The sequence below is a fragment of the Triplophysa rosa genome, linkage group LG24, assembly GCF_024868665.1.
Source record: "Triplophysa rosa linkage group LG24, Trosa_1v2, whole genome shotgun sequence".
NCBI classification, from domain to species: domain Eukaryota; kingdom Metazoa; phylum Chordata; class Actinopteri; order Cypriniformes; family Nemacheilidae; genus Triplophysa; species Triplophysa rosa.
This window is the reverse complement of record NC_079913.1, coordinates 681,788-705,848: the sequence shown is the minus strand read 5'-3', so window position 1 is coordinate 705,848 and position 24,061 is coordinate 681,788. Positions and strand designations below refer to the sequence as shown.

Genomic DNA, 24,061 nt, shown 5'->3' with positions numbered 1-24,061 from the left:
CTTTTCTCGTTGAACACACTTCTTAAGTCATAGGGTAGTGAACCTGACTACATAGCACTTTGAGGCATCATAGTGCTCCATGCAAACCTTTTTTCCACCACAAAATGTGAAGACCCAATAAAATAATCTAGAGCTTGGCATTTAATAAAAAGATGTATTCTTTACGAATATAACCAAACTATGAAATAACTTTTAATGCTTGAGTCTTCGATGCTTTGACTTGAAAGAGCCACGAAACACTAAACAACATTTATTTAGATGTAAACAAAGTTGGTTGTGTTGCACATCATAGAAAACAATGTTAGCAACTGTAAGTTATTACAGTAGAGAGAGCTAGTTCATTTCTAGCTTTTTTGTGCTATTTTTGCCTTCCGGGTTTAAAATCCTCATCTGGCCAACGTCAAAGGATGTGACGTGGCGATGTACTATAGTACATCGATGACGCGTCGGTGTCTCATTATTATTCATGAGACTGTGTTTTCTTGACCAATGAGAAGACATATCTCCTAATTATTCATGACAGCGCCTTGTGATTGGAGCGCCTGTCTCCCATGCCGGAACCTTCGCTGGTTTTTAACGGCTCTTCTCACAGCGTTCAAGCCCATTTTAATTGCATTTTCAAAAACGACAGTGAGGTAGAATGTAGCTGAAAGGGGAGGTTTCGTGACACTTTAAACAATTATAAGTCATCTTGAGACCCCCTGGTTGAGAAACGCTTGCAAATTCACCCAACACAATCTCACGGGAATTCGTACTTATTTTACGAGGTGGCTCATTCGTATGAATCGTATTGCCAGTGATGTAAGGGGGAGGGGCTTCAGCATTGTTTTTATCTTATAATCTTACATTTTTTGTACGACGCCCATTCATACAAATTGGCCACGTTGTAAAATAGTTATAAAATCCCGTGATTGTGATCATTTTGGCCACACTGTTATGCGGTATTGTTTTATGCTTGGTAGAAAAATTTGTCCAAGATGGCGGAGAGAGAGTGATTGTGATGCTTATTGTTTTTGTAAAATACCAATTAATAATTGTAGTTGGTTTTAATTGTAGTTGTATGCTTAGTATAATAGCATGTTGTTATCTTGGCGTCGAACATCAAACTCCATCAGAATACATTGCATGTTGAATTCAGTGCGCTTCACACACACACACTATTGTGTGTAGCGCCTAAATTTAGCGTTAGCTGGTATATTTTTTCTGGTGCAACAGTGAAAGTCAACCGCATCTATTTTTCACCAGTATACCGTAACACTCGTCCCTGTGAAACCGTGTTTATGGAGTGGGTGTCTGCGAACGAGGGCGTTTTGGAAGCTGTGCTTTGTATTGTTGTCACATTTAAGAGCGATTTTAAAAGCCTAAACTCCCGACACTCCATAACAAAAGCAGCATCTCGCCACATCAAACAAACCCCAGACTTGTGAAAGTTCTGCTAACTGCCTGAAGGGAATTTGGCCGTGTTGTGTCGACCCTTGCGTCAGTCTTCTCAATAGAGGCCGAAAGTGAAAGGTCAGCCTTACAGGTCAGTGGTGAATTTATGCAGACGAATCTCTTCAAGAGGTTTTCAGCTCATAGACTAGAATAGGAATAGAACGTTGGCATTTTTATAAAACGAGCAATATTGATGTTTGTGCGGTGAAGGTCATACCTTAAATTTAATTTCAAGTTCGAGTTTATTGACTTTTGTTTTCTAACTCGACAGGTTTGACTGCGTTTCAAGTTCGTGCATGCTGGATGCAATCTAATGTTCAAAAAGAATGAAGCGCACATACACTGCTCCAAAATCATTATTCAAACCCACACCCACCCCTCTCTCTCTCTCTCTCTCTCTCTCTCTCTACACACCCACTCTCGCTCTGTTTCAGTGGAATTTTCCCAGGGGTTTGCAGCCAGTATCTGTACTGACAGTTTATTAAATTCTTAGTATAAAGCGCCATATGTCACCCTCACAGCAGATGATTTGATAAGAAATCCAAACCATGTCTCAGCAGATACAGAACATGAGCTTACTCAGTGAAGACGAGTATTCTTAAAGGAATCGTTTAAATAAGAACAATTATTTACTCTACCTCATGTTACAAACTGATACGATGTTCTTTTGTGGAACACAATAGGAGACATCTGGAAGCATGTTTTTCCATACAGAGTGAAAGAGATTGGGGACAGTAGGCCTATGAACTGACCAAGGACCATTTCTGTTTATAGAAATCAAATCAAAATTGGCCTGAAGATTTTTTTGGAAAAACTACAATAAAATAACCTGACATAAAGTTAGGTCACTAAATTTATTAACTAAAAATAGACAAAAACTAAACTAAAATAAAAACAAAATTAATCTTATATAGCAACATAAAAAAATAAAAATTACTAAAGAATAAACTAAAATTAACATGAAATATAATAATAAAATATAATTCAAAATATTGATAAAACTACAATAAAACTGAAAACAAAATTAACTCTGAGGAAGACACAATCTATTATTTACACCTTTATGAATCTATAAACGTTTATTTTATTAACATTTATCATTTAACGTGAACGGTAATCTGTATCATCTCATTAGATTTTGTAATAGTTCTGCAGATTTTCATTTTTGGGTGCATCAAGCAGCGGTTCTCCATTTCGTCCATTGAAAAGAATTAGTCATGATCTTAATTTAATAATCTCTCGCGCTCTGTATCTTATTAAAATGACCGTCGCCGTACACACAGCTCTCATCAGCAGAGTGTTTGTAGTTGGCGGAGTCATTTCAAAACACCGAGAGCATTTCTGGGAAGCATACGTATATAGCTAATGATATAGCGTCCATTCCAGGGCCTGCAAACACATCAGGACTTGGGTAATAGAAAAGTTTAAGATACAAGCTTGAGCTGATATCGGCTCTCCACTCTATTATACAGGGGTAAAGAGAGGGGAAATGAGGTCATGAGGGGTGGAAATGGAGGGGAATAGCGGTAAAAGGGTGAATGTGGGGTAAATTAAGATTTGATGGGTCCTTTTCTCTAGCACTAAAAGACCACTGCCGGTATCTTTTGGTCCATGTTGTAGCTGGTCATTATCTAATGCAATCAGAACATCTCGGACCATCAAAATAAATCTACTAGTTGTACGTGACAGCTTAAGGTGGTCAAGCTAGTTCTCTAGTGAGTTGCCTTCCAGCATACACACTTTTTCCTCTTGGTCTCCACCGGTCTTAATATGTTTCTCTCCTTCGGTAGCTCACGCTGGCAGACGACAATACACGTTCACATGGTGCTCGGTCAGCGGATGCCCAGAGCAAACATATTCCCAAACGCTCGGCAACCTTCCCTCCTCTGCAATTACAGAGCTGGAATCCATCCGCATGCATAATACACCTCAAAGAAACGCGTAAACATTTTTTTCAAATCATACCAGAGCCTTTCCCCATCTTTTTAAAATGATATGTTTGTCCCCTAACCTTGCCCATTAACACTTAAACCTTTCTGCATTTTTACCTTATTTTTAATTTTATTAAGCTCCTTTTACTTATGAGGAGATACACACACAGAAGATTGCAAGAAAGAAAAAAAGCTGCATTTCTGTTCAATGGCACGAATGGCAACACACACACAGTGAGAAATTAAATGTGTGATTACATTTGTTTCACAATACGCTTTTAAATACGTTGTGCTGTTGCTATATTTGATTAGATAAACATGCACTGAAAAGCACAGCTGGCAGCAGCCCCTGGTATTAGGCAATATGTTCCAACAAAGCATGGAGTATGATGATGTGTGTGTTTGCGTGTGTGTGTGTGTGTGTGTGTGTGTGCGTGTGCGTGTGTGTGTGTGTGTGTGTGTGTTACGCTCAAGACATTTATCTCTAGCTGACACTCCTGAAATAGGCTTCAAAATGCTGTTAATACCAAACGCAAACAGCACCCGAGGGAAAAGCATAAATATAAAAAAATCAAAGCCCTGCCTTGTGTGTGAGAGCGCTACCATCACACTCATTGTCATTCTCGGGCGTAAGGCAGGTTATGAGTTGACCCTGTGACCGCGATGACCTCGGACGCCTGCTCTCCTGAACGAAAGATGAAGAACGTCAGTCCTCCCCCCTTTTCTTTCTTCTACTTCATTCCATCTGTCCCCGTGCTGAGATTTATAATCCATTTATATAAACTCAGACAGTGTGAGATTAGCACACTCAAAGGGCTGAAGTTTAACTCGAAGAATAAATCCGATTCTGAAATCTGCAATAAAACGAGCAGACGGGGACCGGGTGAAATGCTCTGATTTGATTAGGCAGTGTTGACTGAACTGCTTTTGATTATATCATCTATTTTAAATGACATTATTTAAGAAATATATTTATCATTTAAATGCAAAAACAAAATGCACTGTGTAGGAAGTCATTTAACGCCAACCAGACGTCATTACGCAATAAAACACGGTGATCAGGTGGTCCTGCGCTACATCGCAATGGCTGTGTTATCCTGTTTAATATATGGCTACCACCCATAGGCCTAAATAAATCAATAGAATAAATTAAACATTGAACTGAAACTTATCATTTCATATTTTCTTAATCCGGTTATAAAGAAAAACCTAGATAAAATGCATAGGCTACTACATAAATAATAAGAGCGCAGTGCGCTATTTCGAACATGCCCTTGAAAAACATTACATTTCTTTCATTGAAGTCTACACAGAAACTCAACCCCTCGGGAAACTCAAGCAAAACTGCTCCAGCACGGAAAGTTGATGCTTATTGTGCTCGCGCTGTACTGCGCCGGCAGCTCGCGCCGTTGCCGTGGCGACGATGACTCATGCCCGCCGAGCTGCGGTTGCGATCGGACAGCGAGCCCAGCTGAGCACTGCGCTACTTTGAGCTGTCTGTGTTTGCTCTGTAAACACCGAACGGGATGCCAAGTCTCGGGATGCCGCACTGCGAGACAGTTAATACCACTGTGGATGCCGCGTTCGCGCTCCCGATAAAGGTGTCCTTGTGCGTCCGGTCTCCTCGCGCTTGACAGATCTGTTGTCTATCTGTTAAAGCGGCGGGCTTGATTTAGTGCTGCCGCAGTCAAATTGATCTGGTGTCAATGAGAGGAAGAGAGAGAGAGGCTGCCAGCATCTGCTCTTGAACACGGGACACGTAACGAGACCGGATCAACTTTTCCGAGCTGATGCAACTTTTCCGGTCGCGGGGCCACACAGCGCGAATGACCGCGTGCACGCCGTTGTAGATGATGTCATTCGAGTGTTGCATCAACACGGATGGCATTCTATGTATATAATCCCATTCCTGTGCTCTGTAGATTTCTGTTTGAAGTGTTGAACACATCCTACACTGTTTGTTATAGCGGCATGAATGAATGAGATCCCGAATTGTGCGTCTTGGGGATTCAGTTCTGGTGATAAGATGATTGGTAACACAGTGAATAGAGTGTTTAGAGGGTGAAAGGCTGCTGTGTGAAATGCCCTCCTCGCTTACAGAGGAAGTTTCCACTGCTACTGACCAGCACTGCCAATGTGTCCTTTCTCCTGCCCGGGCACGCACATAAACACAGAGAGAGAGAGAGAGAGCGAGAGAGACGTATGCTGCATTGACAGGTTAAAAAAAGCACGGGGGAAATGATGCTGTGTGTCCTAAAGAACTGAGTCATGATACATCTCTAATATCTCTATTATTTCTCCCTAATTTAGCGTAAATCTCTTTAAATCTCTCTTGGGAGAGATCCCCAGAAATCTCACAAATCTATGTTACAGTTTTAGAAGAGATCTTAACAATGCCATAAACTGAGCTCAGATTTGACTGTAATCAAAAGTTATAGAATTTTTCAATATGAACTCAAACATTTCTCATCAAATTTACCCATATCCAGATGATTTTTCATTTTACAGCTCCATGCTCGTGTATTTTTTCGTTAATGAGCTTGTTTCTTTTGCTCTACTAGACACAAATCTCAGTTGTTTGCGTTTTATTGGTTCCATTTAGCTTCATTTTGGCCCTGAATGTGCATTGGGGCTCTATCAGAACAGACCTGCGATTGATGTTAGACACACACAAACTAAGTAGCGTGTACGGACATGCACCCTTTCACCCCAAGCCGCACACCCGAAAAACCTGCCTAGAGAAAAACAAACAAAAACACGCGTTCCCACCGAGCGAGAGAAAGAAAGAGACTCAGAGGACGAGAGGAAGCGAGGGCGGGAGGAGGTGACAGGAAAAAGAGAGAGCGAGTGAGAGATCCTGGGAACTGGTGTCAAGCTGGTGATTTTCCACCTCTCGCACCTGAAAAGCATCTTGCACTGAGTTACACTAGAGACGGATGACACAGAGGCGTTCAGTTCAGTGAGTTCACAAACTAATAGCAGAGCTGTGTGTGTGTTGAGAGAAGCAGAAGACATCTGATGCTGTGATTGTAGATCTCCGGTGAGGAGTTTACACCTAATGAAAGGCTGCATAAACTTTCACCAGATTCCTTAAACATATTTCAGATTGTTTGTGTTTTGCATTCAAATGTTTTCAATTGAAAAATAATACAAGTATATTTTTATTCAGCTCTTGTGTTGTGTTTAGAACTTTGTCAACACAACACGTCGAGTCAAAACAAGCCAAATTTAAAGACATGAAGGAAGTTGATCTCGCAATCATTTTCTTTATTATGCTTATTAAAATTCCAGGCACCGCTAGACATAATAGCAAAATATTCCCTGGGGTTTCTCATTAGGGGTTATTTTAGTTTAGCCTTTTTTTTTCTAATTTTCAAGACAAAGTTTCAGAATCACTTCAATTTCCTGAATACATTCACATTTTTATGTCAAGTTTTATACAGAATAATTTACAATGAATTTAACTTATTGATTTACGTATTCACATTTTAAATACACCGCAAATAAAGTCTCTTTGTGTCTGAGCAGTTTTTGGCCCTGATCAAACCCCATGTCTGTAAGCATCCAACACAATCTGGATATGTGAAAACATGGAGATTTTTAAAGGCCGACCAAAGTGATTTGGGCAGTTTGATTGATATTCATTGGAATGCACGAGTTCATTTTGGAACCGAACTCTTCTGGTGTTTCCTCAGTTTGCTGGTTTGAGAGTCTGATCTTTGCCTGTCTGATCTTGCATCTGCTGCTTATTTGTGTAATTGTCTTTGACATATTATGGGGTGTGTGCTTCCCTCAGGTGCTCGCCATCACACACACGCTGTGAAGAAATCAAACATCCGTGCTTAAAGGAGAAGGACAGAGGAGCCTTTAAATATGTAAGGGATAATCCACAGCTAGCCGTGCGTTAACGACGTGGAGGCCGAGAACCACCCGACGCGAAGAATCGAGTATTCAAAAAGACCATGGTATAAAGTGAGATATGACAGCTGTCAGCCAATAGCACTCTTGCTCAGTTTTGTTCATTCCCATGATTCCATGACAGGCCTTTAATATCTGCATCATTCATTTCTGGAGAAAGCTTGCATGGATTTCTCAAGTCTGATATCAATGAAGCATCACCTTTGTTCTAAAACCTTCCGAGCTGCCTGTTTAGACAACACTTTTTTGTGCTATATTTAGTCACTACAGTTTATATTTGCACCATAATTACGCTTTGGACAACTTCTAAGGCAGCACTGTGAACTTTAGAAATCCCAAAATGCATTGTGACAAATTGTGTAAAAATATTCAGCCAACGGCGGAGCAGTTATTGATTATGATTTATTAAAAACGTGATTATATTTAATGTTAAAATGACATTAATAATCACCTACCTAGCTATTGGTGTATAGTTTTATGCTTTTTGGAAAATGTAATTGTTAGATAAACAACACTGAACGAATAATGAGTCTCAGCTCAGCAGGTGTCTGGAACAGTGCTTGTTTTGTGTTTCCCACAATGCACTCCTTCAAAGACCATAAATTTCATATGTCTAAACAAGCCAAATTAAACGGCACCGAGTAACTTTATCTCGGAGTCATTTTTATTATCGCGCATATTGATATTCCAAGCACCGCCAGATGTAAAACCAAGCAACATATCTCCTGGGGTTCCTTGTTAGGGGCGAGATGGTAAAATTCACAACAAAGTGGAATTATTCAGCGATCGAGCAAGAGTCTCATTACACAGCGGGATCAGTAAAAGCTGAAAAGAGGCACATTACAGCACATAAAGAGCTTTACTCAGGACGAACAGCCTCTGAGAGAGAGAGAGAGTAATCTGCTATAATAATCTCCGTGTAATAGTTTTAGGACCTGTCACTGTTCCTGGTGGAATAATAAAAGCGGTGTTAGAAACATCGCATCTCGATAGCGAGGAGAATGATTTTACAGCACGCTGTGAGTGTTTGTTGGTGAAATGTTCATGATGACATCACAAAGAAGTCGTGTACACACACTGCCCGGGTCTATTATACTCACGACACGGGTGTTGCGTTCTGCGAGTGCACAGATACTCGTCACCCAATCTTCTGGTGTTGTGTTTCTATGTCTGATTCAGTGACCGTGGCTACTTTCACCGGTCAACCTTCATTTAACTTGCGTGTGTGTGTTTAGAGGGGGGTATTGAAAATCACCAGATAAGCAAAAGCCTTTCAAACTGTACCTTGTAAAAGTGTCTCAAAACTCAATGAAACTCTGTTTCCTCCCTGTGTATCAAATGGTTCAAGAGTGGTAAAGCCAAAAAAAAAGGTGCACGTTCCCATAAATATGAATGGAACACTCATGCATTCGTGCTGTTGCATATGGAAAGCTCGCTTATGGAAAGTCAAAATATACTGTACATGTATTCATACTCGCTTAGCATCCACCTAATGGATTTCATTCATTCGTGTGAATTTACATCAGAACAGCTGCGTGCATGTGTGTGCGTGTGTGTGTGTGTGTGTGTGTGTGTGCGCGTGTGCGCGTGTGCGTGTGTGTGTGTGTGTGCGTGCGTGCGTGTGCGCGTGTGTGTGGTGTTAGACAGGCCCACCTACAAATTGTGTTCTGACATTTCCAAGAGCTCGACTTCATTTGCGTCCTGACAGCCGTCTCAAGGTGAAAGAGTTTTTGAGAGAAGGATGAAACCATTAGAGCAACACCTTCTTTCCCATATAACAGGACGGTCAGTCGGGCGACAAAGATCTCTGGGTGTGCTATCACTCACAAAAGGGTCAGGTGGACAGAAACGGGCGAGAAGGTGAGCGTGAGAAAGACCGAGAGAGAGAGAAGCGAAATCAATCCTCGCTTGGAGGTTGAGCGGATCCGTTCGGCTGAGCTCTGAACGCACACGTTTTACATTGGAAATGATACGAGAGGGCTCTTACGTGTTTCCATAGTAACGCGCTCAGGTGTTCTGCCGAAGGTCCAGAGGTTATTCTTTCCAGCTGACCTCAATGCAGACGACTTCATTATAATATTCAATCAGAATACGAGTTCTGTTGCTTTTAGTCCGTGTGTATTATGGTGTGCTCCCAAAAGTCGATCAAATAAGCATTAAGCTGTTACGTGCATTTAAAATCTTTCTCTTCTGGGTAAAATGGACTAAAAATAGAAATATGATGACTCATCTTGCACGCAGTTATGCAAATTGCAAAATGCAATCTGGTGCATTATACATCTGCCATCTGACAAACGAAAGCGTGTAACGTGGAATCCACCGCACTGATACCTGCGTAGGGTTGTACAGCTCCTGCAAGGCGTTTCTTGAGCCTTTCCGACAGCATCCCTCCACTGCGAATGGGTTCCGCCTCATGACTGCAACAAAACACAGAGAGGAGAACGGTTAAAACAGCCAATCAGAGACGGGCGGAGAGCAGAAGCGACCAATCCCAAAGGGGCAGGTTTTGTTATGTAGCAATTTGTAGCGTTTATATGGTCACTTGAACACACACAGACACACACACATGTCTGGTTTATTATCTCCGTGGGGACAGTCTATAGGCGTAATGTTTTTATACTGTACAAACTGTATATTCTATCCCCTATCCCTAACCCAACCCCTAAACCTAAAGATCATAGAACACTTTTTGCATTTTTAGATTAAAAAAAATATTGTTCTGTACAATTTATTAGCTTTTGTGCCGATGAGGACCTCAATTTTGGTCCCCATGAGTGGGTGTGCATTCAGGTTTAGGTCCCCACCGGGATATACAAACATGAACACACACACACATCACACACCTGACATCTTGTATGTGTGTGTGTGTGTGTGTTGTGTGTCTGTAACACGCAGAAATGTGTTGTAATAGATAAATGATGTAAGCCAGGGAACGCATGCGTGCAAACAGTCTCTATGCTGTTACAGACAGTAATAGTTTTCAGTTTCTTTCTCAGAGTGACCGGCACTGCTGAACTAACACTACATGAAAGCTGATGACCGGCACTGCTAAAATGGTGCCCTATGAAAGCAGCCTCTGTGTCACGCCGCCACAGCGCCAAGACTGACAGATTTAGTACTACATTTAGTCTCTCAGCAGGCTAGTCTTATGAGCGCCCGCGTAACATTATCTTGACTCATAGCGTGTATTTCTGTTATGTTAATGGTCATATGTGTTCACACGCACACAGAGAGCATTGTTTAAAGTGTGTTAATGCCCATAAGCTTACACGCTTCCCAGAGCGTCTGATGTCTGTTTAATCCAGCTAGAGGAATAGAAGGAAACAGAGATTTGTGGAAATGAGGATAAGAATGACATTAAAACGGGAATAGAGAGATTACCGGACAAGAAAAGACAGATTGTTGGTCACTAGCATTTGTGTGTTTGGGTCCTCGGCGTGGGATATTGGTTCGCTGGTGACCCCACAACAAGACTTCTTAAAGGGAGAGTGCACGCAAAAATAAAAGTTCTCTCATCATGTGGTTCAAAACCGGTATATGACTCTATCGTCTGTGGAACACAAAAGAAGATATTTCGAGAAATGTCTCAGTGGATTTGTGTCCATACAATGGCAGTCAATGGGGGCCAATGTTGTTTGGTTACCAACCTCTTTCAAAATATCGTCTTTTGTGTTCTGCAGAAGAAAGAAAGTCATGCAGGTTTGGAATGATGCGAGGGTGAGTAAATGAAATTTCATTTTGGGGAGAACGATCCCTTTACGAGCGAGTCACCATTGAAAGCCCTATATTGTTTAACCGCACATCCTTACATCTATTACAACAAGAAACCACGGGCCGCAAACACAATAAACGTGTGTGTGAGGTTCAATATGTGTTCACGCTACCTGAGCATGCACTAAACGGACCCCCCCTGTGTTCAGGTGTACGCTTTTGTTTTTAAATGGGGGGCAATTAGACACACACCTGCTCCAATTTCCTGTGTGCTGACAACACCGTTGACAGTGCCACACCACCTGTATCCCCCCACCGTGACCGTGAGCTAACCCCCTTCATCAAACAGTTGGGCATTGTTTGGGACGAACCATTTAGAGGTGGGGGTTCTGAATACCAAGCTGTAGGCCATAGGTATTGATGAAATGTCTCGCTGTTGATGGATGAGAGGCAATTTTTATTCCGTAGAGCAGGGAAACCGATGGCAGAAAAATAGCCCGGGGCGCAAAGATTTAATTCAATCCCAGGGGAAATGGGAGGACTAAATAAGCGATGTGGGAATGTTTTATCCTTCTGAACTCCTCGACAAATGCGCAGCCCAAGAATAACCATAAAAAATGAAAGGCGAACAAGAGAATTATTGATGAGACAGAACACAGAGGTTACATTTAAAGAGAGAGAGATGCGTACTTAAAAATACTGGATTATTTGTTAACAAGGCCAGCTGAAATGACCTTGCGCTACACTTTCCCAGCATGCTTGTTTCCTCCAAGCCTATGATCACACACAGCGACCATCCATCAGCCGGGGATTATGGTATACTGGAGGATTAGTCTGCCTCTGTCTAACATACTCTAAAACACATCGCTTCCCGTATCTCAGCTCGGAGCGGACGAAACCGTACATTACACTACATCACACAGAGCCACGCGCGTACAGGGAGAATAAAGATTAGAATGAAGATCACAGAGCTCTGTTTGTGCTTCTTATGACACAAAAACCTTTTACTGCTACAAAAATGACAATATATTGTAACTATTACTATTTTTAACATTCACCAAGTGCCAAATGAAAGCAAAATCTGACTTTGGCAGGCAAATACTAATTTTACAGTTGTAAGAATGAAAGTCCCAATCTTGCTGATATAAATGATGAGAGAGGTTAAACCGTCTACTTTTTACATCAAATTTACCAGGAGTTTATCCAGCGTTCTTATAAACAGAGACATGCATATATCATATGATACCACGACTGAATCATTTTCTTCAAACTCCTCTTCATTCATCTTATTTCTCCTCTTTAACGCAATGAGGCTTCAACCCTTTAATGGTTTGAATTAGGTCGAGCTTGATATTTACAATGTGTTAGGCTAACTTCATTAAACAACAGATCAAATCAGTTGTGTGTTTACGTGTGTTTGTTTACGGCTTGTTCCCATTAGCTTCTGGCATTTTCACATTCCTTCTTTTTTAACAATCAATATCAGATGGTTTTTTATGGTAAGTCTTATTTGATTGAATGCCTAGCAACAGTACTCCAGCAGTTTGGTAAGTGTGTGTGTGTGTGTGTGGGAAGGGTAAACCCTACGGTACGGGGACAAAATGTCCCCACAAAGATGGCAATGTCCAAAACCCTTGTCCTTGTGGGGACATTTTTTGGTCCTCATGAGGAAACAAGCTTATAAATCACACAGAATGAACTTTTGTGAAAATGTAAAAGAGCAGACAGTTGTGTGTGATTGTTAGGGGTAGGGAATATGAGATACAGTTTGTACAGTATAAACACCATTGCGTCTATGGAATGTCCCCATAAAACATGGAAACCCAACATGTGTGTGCGTGCGTGTGTGTATGTAAGAGTTTTACCAGATATATTCTGGCTCATTTCACCCAAATAACTTTAGGATGATCTTGTGTACAAATATAATGGGGACAAAAATTGCATTAAAACAGGAAAATCTTTTATAGTGAATAATACACACTTAACTGGCTTAATAAAATGCTAAATCATGTTTCATTGAAAATGTATAAATGCAGAAAGGTTTGTGTGAAGGTCAGGTTTAGGAAATATAAAATATCAGTAGTTCGTGAATGGAAAATTTGTGTAATGCAGTACAAGTGTGTATATGTGTGTGTGTGTAAGAATTTTACCAGATATATTCTGGCTCCTTTCACCCAAATAACTTTAGGATGATCTTTCCATCATACATATGACCTAATGAATGAGCCAACCCCGGGTCAGTGTCTGTCTGTGTTGCCCTAAGCTCTTTAGTCAGATTGTTTTTTTTCTATTGCAACCCCATAATCCTCTTTTACAGATGTTACAGATGTAAAAGAGTGTTAACAATTACTAGACAGAGATTGTGTAGACGTGTGTTGTCTGCTGTGTCTGAGTGTTTCCAGTTTCTCCAAACTAGCAGAAAGATCCTGTCAGAAACCACAGCATGAAGACCGCAAGAGTTTCTTCACCCGTACGTCTGGCTTTCCACTCACCCATACGTGTGTCATGTTCTCCAAACCCAAATCATCAGAGTGAATACTGTACAGCGGTCATATCTGTATCTGCTCCCAGACTGTGTGTAGATCAAGTGTGTCCAGAATGAATGAAATGATTCAGAGTTAAACAGCCGAGAGCCATATGATAAACCATATGGGAAGGAAAATCGGTAATGGGATCTCTTCAACATCAAATGCTTTAGTCATGAGATGAAAGGGTGAGCAAATTCGGAATTTAACAAATGGATATGTTTCTCATGAGAAAAAGTAATCTCATATGTCTCTGCTAGAGGTTTAGAAAATCAGATTTCAAAATGAACTCAAACATTTCTCATCAAATTCTCACAAGATCAAATTGCTATCCAGTTCATTTATAGTGTGCGTCAATAATTGTCAATTGTCACAATTCTTTGTATTTTCATATTCATGTCTTGTTTTTATCTCTAGAGAAACATTTGATACTTGAATAAGTAATGTGGAGATTGTAGCGGCATCTAGTGGTGAGGTTGAGAATTGCAACCAACGGCTCACTCCACCCCTTCTATTTGAAGCACTACGGTGGCTGACACAGAACTAAGATGTGGTCACGTGCTTGCCTCTTTGCTGAAGGAGATAACGTATTTACCAGACACCCTCTGTAGAGCAGTTTGTCCGTTAAGGGCTACTGTAGAAACAACATGGTGAATTCCATGCAAGGGGACCCGCGTTGCATGTAGATATAAACAGCTTATTCTAAGGTAATGAAACAAAAGGCTTCATTATGTAAGGTTTTTATACACCTCTGAAGACATAGTTATGTATATTATATTGCATTTCTGTCAATAGATCCTCCAAAAAATGACACACAGCACCTTAAATTGAATTGATCAACTGAGCAACACTGTTTCCTTATTCCTCATATACTCTCACACACACAACAGTGAATATGACTACCAACTGCAGTATACCTCACCAGACTTCTGCTGTTTGTGCGTGTGTGTGTTATGTGTGGGGCTTTTTATGAGTGTGTCAGCATCCTGGCGGCATGATGCCGACACAGCACTCTAATTGCATACTGAATATGGCCACGCGCGCACGCACACACGCACGCACACACACCACCAAGAGTCCTCACTCTTCCTTCAGACTATTACCTGTTGGTTTGTTTTCTTCATCTTTGTATCTTTGTCCTTGTACAGAATGAATGAACACAAACTCAATCACAAACACCCACTCTCTATAGCGCTCTCTCTCTCTCTTGGGGCGATCCGGGCTGTCGTTATTCATTCATCTTGTCCTTCCCTCAGCGTCTTCATCCATCCATATTGTCCCTCAGATCGCATTACATCTGAAACTACCCGACAAACGCATCACCTTCAAGAGAGACGGAGAAAAATACTTCACTGGAGTCCCTTTAAAGCACTCTCTTGTGTGTGCTTTTCATGCAAATATATTCTTTGTTCCGCTAGCTAATGGACTGCCTACAGAGACGGTGTTTTGAGCTATGATGGGTGCCTGTTTCAAAAAGTAGCCATCTTAATTATGATGCCTCTAGAAATATCTTGTTTTGACCCGCGTTGCAAGGTAAAGTCATATGCGTCTTTTACAAAGAAAACAATCCCAAAGTGCACTGCGACAAAATTGGTGATAAAAAAACATTATTCGTTGTGTAATTATAAATATATAAATAGACTATTTTAACAAATGTATGCGTGTGCTTTGTGTTTATTTGCCATTGACTTAGCAGGATGCCAACGACGAACTAAAATCAAATGCAAACGGAGTTTCGCCTGCAAACAGAAGGCAGGGCTCAATTTAGTAGGAGGCAGAAGTACGCAGCGAAGCATCTCACTATGTTTTGGAAGAGAGTCAGAGTTTAATGTTGTTTTTGTTTCTCTGTGAGAGTACGGACACCCACTCTCTCTCGTCGTGGTTCGACTGGTTTGATCTGCATTGCAGGTGGTCGCAGGATAATCTGCATTTGTCCTGCAACTCAGGCCAAAAAATAGCTTCACACCAACACACATAACACATAGACATATGAACAATACTTTCACTTTAAACAGCGCCGTAATGCAATGTCAAGATGCTACCATGTTTACAACTGAAACTTGTTTTAGTTGAAAATAAACAAAATGCATTCATTGTGGAAGCACGAAGATTTCAAAAGCATTGCTTTACCATACTCCATTTCACAACTCTAAACCTATAGTAATGATCTGCTCAGATTCCACATAGACAAATATGTCAAGTAAGCTACAATTTCATGTTTCGAACAGAGATGGCGATAGAGAGGCAAAAGTTACAGATTGCATTTTACAGGTGACCTATTAACACTTAGGTAAGTTCTTGGTCATTTGTACACTACAGGTTTTCAGTACACACTTTCACTTTAACATACACACAGCAGTGTCTCATTAAGAGGATAATTGATGTCTAATGACCTGCTGTTTGGCGCACATCCGGAGCTGAAGCATCAGTGTTTGCACTTACTGTACACACAACGCTGAATCTTCGTTATTTTTAAGTACACATGCACAAACAAGGAAAAGACACTTTCCAAAATCTGGGACTGAAGTCAGGCTGGTGGTCTCTTGCGTGCGCGTGTGTGTAAGCGCGAACCCCCTGGTGTGTGATAACACGTCTGCAGGCTGGAGAGCCATCTGCCACTCAAGAACTCGATCCATCAAAACACAACACGAGAGACAGTCAAACAATACATTCCGCCATATTTACAGACCGCAGACAGTTTGTTTAGAGATAATAAGGGCAAGGTGGTAGCACATGCTGAAAGATATGAACTCATAATTAGATTCTATATCACGAAAACAATGTAGGTGACCTTTCACGGACACGCTTTGTGAATTTACAAGCCTTATGTCAAACTAACACTTATGTCCAACCGGCATGCAGTGAGATCCTATTAAAGGTCTATAGGATTTTCTACATACTGTACATCTCCCCGCATGATGAAAATGCCCGCGAGAGTCTCGTACGGCTTCTGAGGTGCACATCATTGCACTCCCTGACATCACGGATGATGCAATAAAGCTTAAAACTATCGGCGGGCTGTCAACATCGTTTCCAGGCCGTCGCTAAGCATCGCTCTGTGTGCCCATGTGGGAAATTAGCTAGTCACGGAGACGGAAGGAAGTGCTTGTGTCAGCTAAAGAAGAGAGAGCGAGAGAGAGAGAGAGAGAGAGAGAGAAGAAAAAAGGAAAAGAAAGTTGAAGTCCGCTCTGCAGTCATTGTTCACATCCCAATTCCCAACAATAACCCACGGCGCGTCCCGATAGTATTATGCACCTCCTGGTTTGGAGGTGTTCATTTGATTTCTCATCCCAGCGACAGAAATCAGTGAAGATGGTTTTTGTCCTGTTTGGAGCTTGACAGCTACATTAACTATTCACTTTAGCCTTGCTATTCAATGTCTTATTTATTTATTAGGCCTATTCTCTGCTTTTGATATCAGGTCATTGTGGACAGTTTTGTTAGGAAACAACCACATCTAACAGCAAGCTGCAGGCCTGGCAGATGGCTGGCGTTTGTTTGTGCCGGGGACTCTGGGAAATAAAATGATACTTATACTTGATACTTATGCGGCTTGAAGCAAAAAATAAGGGATCTGATAAAGTCTCCGAAGTGTTTACGCACCATAAGTTTTAGAGAGTGTTGGGGATAAATGTGAAAACGCTTCTCTCTAAGCACAGTCATCTCACACCAGATCTTCTGCCCTACCGTATCTACCACCACAGTTTCTTTATTAATACAAATGAGCCAGAAATACAATAAATCACTTTAAATTGCAGCTCTTAAAATGTACAGTAAATCAATCACTCTAAATGAAACTGTTTTAATTACACTTAAAGCATTTGGGTTGTATAATAGTATAAATGTCATTTCAGAAGTAGTCCCCGGGGCTGCCAGGCTCCAGAGTGTTCAAAAAAGACCATAAAGTGATCAATAAGAAAAGAAAATTGACGGCACTGTGAGTTTCATTGGATTAAAGAATTGTAGTCCTTTTGGAAACTGATAGCTTCTGTACTTTTGTGTTTGACATAAAAAACCATCCGGTTTGGAGACAGCGTAGACTGGGTGTACCGTCCCTTTAAAAACATTCTGGCCACAAACTTTCCTTACTACTTCCTCTACGCTTGATTGTATTTCAGGGATGTGTAGACGGCCGTCACTGTGGTATTTTAAGTGCCTAGTAACTATTTCCAACATCCTTTATTCTTTTGACAAAACTGAATCATTGTTAGCAATACATTTGTTATTTAAAGATGAAAAAGACAGAAATGTGTACGTTCAGACAAGATCATTTATAGCTACGAATAGAATGTTCTGTAATTCCCTGCGCTTTCCAGTCTCTATTTAAATCTATGCTAGGTCAGAGTTTCTCCTCTCTCAAACATGCTTTAACCGCAAACCTCTACATTTGTACGGCACACCCTTAAGGGAGGACAGAGTCGAGAAAAAGGAGAAGAGGAGAATGAGACGAGAGGAGGAATGGACGCGAGGGAAAAGATGAAGAGAGGTAAACCATCACACAAATGTACTGAACATCTAACTTTGTTACGCTTTCATTTTTTCTGTCGTGCACCATTTAGCATCAGAACCCTATTGTGTAGAAGCTTGTGTTATGGCGCAACCTCATGAAACTTACACCCAGGGTGGCGTATGGAGAAGATTCATCTTCTGGAGATCCACACTCTAATGCTCTCGTCTGTAATTTTCAAGTGATTTCAAGGCTCTGATGGGCATTTTATTAGGGTCGGATCTATACTCTGCAGGAAGGAAGATCTCCCGAAGCGGAACCGAGTATCCCTCATGTACTACAACACAAGTTATGAGCTCACCAATCTTACAACCTCCTTCCCAGAAACATACTGTAGTGCATTACATTACTGCACTTTTGGGGGAGAGTGGATGGGGGCGTTATACCAACAGTGCACTTTTACATATACTACATCTTGGAGGGTCACTGGGGTGCGTTTTCCAAAAGCATCGTTAGCCAACTATGGTCGCAAGATCCGTCGTTCCAGCATAGTTCAACGATCCAACGATCAATCGCAAGCAGCGTGGTTGGAAATACAGGTCTAGAGCTGTGGTTAGAAGCATTGTTCCTTACACTTACTCTACATTTATGCATTTGGCAGCGACTTACATTGCATGATACTATACATTCGTATTTGAGTATGTGCAATCCCTGGGATCCAACCCTGCCATGACCTTGGCGTTGCTAGCGCCATCCTCTAACCACTGAGCTACAGGAAAGCCTTACATGCATCAAGCATCAAGCTTTTGATCAAAGTAAGCAAGCAACATGCGGTGCATTCCATATCCATCATTCTAAATATATGCAAACTCAATTCAACATATTTTAGTTTGTCAAGAAAACAGAAGCGCTGTTGTTTGAAAAGTGCGCATGACCTGCGTGCTCTAGGACCCTGGGGAATCCCTGGGCGGAATGGCGTAGGAGGACACTTATAAACAAATTAAATATCCTGAAATAAAACAACAGATAACAAAAATAGAATAACAAAAGAAGTCCTCAAATGCAATGTGTGCTATTTACAGCAAGAATTTGACATTAATTCGATCTGAACTAATTTATTAGTAGACGACGTCATCAACTAGATTGCTGAACCAACCTGGTTCAAACAATTGATCTCCAACAGAGTTACTATGGTTTCAGGAAACAGTCGTAAGTACATCGTTAATTTCCCAACGATGCATTGTACTATGGTGGTCAACCAGCGAGAGCGAGTTATGTCATTGTTCAGGAAACGCATTATTAACTTTCTCCTTCATGATGATTTTTTCCTCAATTCTGCTCCGTGTCCAATATTAAGGTTTTGTTTAACTGCAAATCTATGGCAGATCTTAGCCAATCTTCACTGTCTTTCTGAAACCTCGTATGTCCAAATTCGCTGTTTTTCAGGAAATGGAAAGTACTTTCTAAATGATTAATTACTGTGCCGTCAAAGTCGACAAGCCTTTTTTTTGTTATAGGTTAGATATTTGCAAAACCCAGTGACGAACATAAAGGGTGACTAATAATAATGATTTATGCCAAAAAATAAAAATCATAAAATATGAAGATATTACAGCGAAATATTACAGAGCCACAAAACTGAACAGCAGTCAACAGCGAGGCGTCATAAAACGAAGCCTCATTTTCATTAACAAATTCGAACACAATGAGCCTTCGCACAATGGCTTCCTTTTATGCGGCAAAATTGACAGAACGATCAGCTTTATGTGTCTGAACGGCGAACATTCAGTATGAAGCAATGAACTGCTGTGCGGTGTGAGCAACGAGTCTGTTTTGGCTCTTTGTTGTGTATCACTGTTTGCAGCATGCACAGAAAATCAGGCCCATAAATCACCCGCTACCCCTTACCAAAAACCCTTGTATAGGGCCACTGAGACTGTTGCCATGACAACATGGACAGGGAAGCGCACTAATGGGGTGTCTTAATGTCACACTTTTAAAAACCTAGAAAATTCCCCGCAGGTATCTGGTTTAATTGGAAAAGCAAACAAAACAAGTTCTTAATAACCAGACTTTGTCTAGATTTCATAAGTAGACTTGAGGGAGACGACCCGGGACGTACAGCACCTACACTTAAACACACACGTCCACATGCATTCTATACTGTTCTCTAAATATCTCAGTATACATTCCTGCTATAATCTCTCTTCCCTTTTCTGTAAGCAGAAATGCATCACACAAAACAGTGCTGACAGTTACAGAAATACACACACGCCACAAAATGACAGACAGGACAGTGGGGCGGTACCACATAAGGACTGTGTAGGAGACTCCTAAGAAGCGGGATCACATGTCCACACACAACATAAAGCATGCACACACGTGTGAACACCTGTTTACACTCACACCCCCTTCCCCCCAAACACACATCACATACACTGTTTCCATGGTGATGGCTTACATGCTGTGAAATTAGTTTTTTCTCATCTCACTTGGGCTTCTCAGCCCCTTTGAACATTTTCTCATAGACTTCTACCTTCAGCCCAAAGGCCACTGATTTCAATAAGGCAACAAACTTTACCCGTACACGCTCACAGTTATGCACGCACATGCATGCGGAAAACAAGTAACTAGTGTTTGCTGAGCACCAGGGGATGGTGATGGACACTGTAACACACTCCTTTGGTTATTAACGGTCATGTTTTAAAAGCACAATAGTCACTTCTGAGCTGTACCTAGAGCAGTGAAGGTTATGAAGAAAAGTCTCAAGAAAAACTCAAACTGTTTTAGGACTATTAAGATTACGACTCAAACCCCCAGATTCTCATTACTTCTTATTTATTCATTGCAATAATAGGATTTACTTTGTATCAAATGCTATTGTATCAAAATCATCCTATTGAGACAATAATTGTCTGGGCAATTAAAATACTATATAAATATTTATAAGTGCATTTTATGATTATAATTACAACAAACTATTACGCTTCACAATTAAAATATAATTATTTATGATGGACTATAAATTCTTATATTTAAATATAAATAACATGTCATTAATACTAAATATATCAATAAAATATCAATAATATTAATGTAATCTATTTTGGCATATACATATTTATGCCAAAAAATTAAATAATATTTGAATATTATTTAATATGTCCATAAAATATCAATAATATTAATGTTGTTTAGTATGGCCTATAAATAATTACACGTAAATATAAATATTATGTAAATAATACTAAATGTATCAATAAAATATATATAATATTAATGTAATATATTTTGGCCTATAAACAATTACACTTAAGTATAAATAATATTTGAATAATACTAAATATATCAATATAAAAACATAAATATAAAAAATTGCATATATTTTGGCCTATCATAATCATTTATTAAATCATTATTTATATATTATCGTATATCATAATTACAATAATTAAGATAATTAATCATTATAAATATACAAGTAAAATTATTTTGCAACAATGAGATTTATGGAGGGGTTCTAAATTGTCACTCAAATGTAAAAAAAAAGTACAAAACTAACTTTCATTAGTCTCATTCCTCATTACATTACATTACTAGATACCTTCAGAGGACACAAACAGATCCCGGCATAAAGGCATCTCCTGACGGAGGTCTTTAAAAAGTTTATTTTTCTCGTATTATTCTTACGGATGCTTCTCCTAATTAGGTTCCCAGTGCATTCCATCGCTAACAAAAAATGTGGCCTCTCCCCATCGTCATGGCAACCAGCATAAACAATGCCAGAATTTGGTTGGGGTCCCACTTCTCTCATTATCAGCCTGTGCTTGCGCAGTCACACAGCAGGATCAATGCTTACTGTATCAATACATTCTCCAGCGAAACACCGGCTTCAGCATCCACCGACACCCAGTCACTGCATAATGACTGCAGCAGGCACACTGACACGTCGCTAATGAGCACACGCACACACGTGCACTCTTTTTATATGCCTGAAGGAAAGATTAATCGCAAATGAGATCCCTTTGATGTTTCAGCGGTTTCTTCTAGACAGCAATGAGATACCACTGAGTGCAATTAAGGACTTAAATTATAGTCTCTTGCTTTCACAGGTTTTTCTCCTGAACCAAAGAAAAGATCTGAATGATGTCACACATTGCTCAGATTCTGAAGTCTGCATTTGAAAGTTAGAGATTTCAACATGAACACAACGACTTCTTGTTTTATTACGAGTCATGTTATCCATGTAAATATTACACACTAACGTCATTTGTGTCTGATTTTATTTCTCCTTTAAGAAATATATGTAAGACAACTATCTGAGATTTAACAATCTCCTATTAATATGTAAATTGATTGTATAGTAGGGCTGCTCGATTATGACAAAAATCCAATATTGAGCCAATATTTGCCCAATATTGAGATCCCGATTATTTAACACGATTACTCACTAACTTTGAAACAACATGGAAAAATGTTAAAGCTTTGCTTTTAAACTGTGAATTCAACTGAAAAATAAATAGCACAGTTGAACCGCTGTAAACAAAAACTGTGTGCTGTGGTTTTATACCACAAGAAAAGAGAGGATGCTTGCAAAATGGAATACGGCACAATAATGGTTTTACCTCGATTATTTTGTTTTTGTAATGCAAAATTGACGATTAGGATTCGTTTTGATTAATTGCACAGCCCTACAACATAGCATAAAGAAAAGATGCAGCAGATCTATGTTTGCAGCACATCTATGTTAAAGAGGTTGTTTTACAAAACAATACAAAAGAAAGTTGTGTGTGAAGTGATCCCTTTACAACGTTTGTTTGTATTTGTATTTGTATTTCCCTAAAGTAAGCTGTGACGGCACGTTCACAAAAGTATACAGTAAGGAGGGCAGTAATGTATTCACCGCATAATTGATCATTTTGGTGCCACTGTCCTGACATCTCTCAGCAATAAAATGTTCATCTGGTTGTGCACAATTATTAAATCATCACAACACAAACTCAACGTCACAATCAATAACATTTATTCCATTGTTTATTTAAAGACCCATTTCCTAAAAAGCGAATGTTAGGGTCTCTAGGATATAATCGTCCATGCACAGACATCCCTTCATGCCGCCCAGAGATGGGGATGGCTGGCATCCAGATGTTGCATTTGGCAAATGACACTTTTGCTATTTTCCACCATTAAGATGCATCTCCTCCCACTACAGACAGCACAAGCTGAGCTTAATGAGCTTAATGGGCTGACTTATAAACCGCACACATCTGCACACCTTTTATCTCACACACATGGCTGTAAAGCACAGCACTGGGACTTACTTTAACAATTAACCATCAGACCGAGAGAGAGCGAGAGGAAGGGCGAGAGAGACAGAAAGCATGTGTGTGTCTGTCTGCAGCCGTATTAAAAATGAAACAAGGAAGTCATTCATGTATTTCAGATATGCTGGGCGTTCGTTCAATCGACATTTTCTGTAACAAGTATATTGAGATATAGGCGATGTATTTGCTGGGGCTTTGCAGGTATGAAAGGTGCGTGTTTTTGCATTTGCTTTAGCCCCAAAGCACGAATTAGTGCATGTAAATGTGTGTCAGTCGCAAAATTCAATTTGTTTCGGCAGACGGATATCAACCAAATTAGTCTGGTGGGCTCCAGTGGCACAAGCTATTCCCCTAACAACTGTCTAGCTGGCGCATGAGCCAAACAAAGAGAATACAAATCAAACGCTGATCTCTTTAAATGCATGTTAACAAATCCTACTCGTTACAATCATTTATGTAAACGGAAAGGTTAATTCTCCAGATGAATTCCAGTGTGCAGATTGAGCACGTGGGTGTGTGTAGCTTGGAAAACAACGGGCCCGATCACACAAACAGGATATCCTGCATATGCACTTCTCAAAAAAACAACAATGAGCTCAGAACTGAGACGCAGACGCACGCCTGCCCGAGATGGCATTTCTTTCTGGTTGGCATAACCTTTATCAGTCATGGAGATCAAACGGCAGAGGAATCCGAACCCAGACACGGAGGATCTTATCGGATTCTTTGGTCTACTGTTGTGAGTCTTCATCTCAGGCCGGAGTAACCAAC

At 40.3% G+C, this 24,061-nt stretch overlaps 1 protein-coding gene across 2 annotated transcripts in view; it reads right to left on the bottom strand.

Moving 5' to 3' along the window:
• Positions 1 to 24,061, bottom strand: part of chst11 (carbohydrate (chondroitin 4) sulfotransferase 11) — a 32,254-nt gene that overhangs the window by 5,346 nt on the left and 2,847 nt on the right. For both annotated transcript variants that reach the window (XM_057323522.1, XM_057323521.1), the window contains exon 2: positions 9,615 to 9,700. In XM_057323522.1, the coding sequence (XP_057179505.1) occupies positions 9,615 to 9,700 (86 nt within the window). The remainder of the gene's footprint in view (positions 1 to 9,614; positions 9,701 to 24,061) is intronic.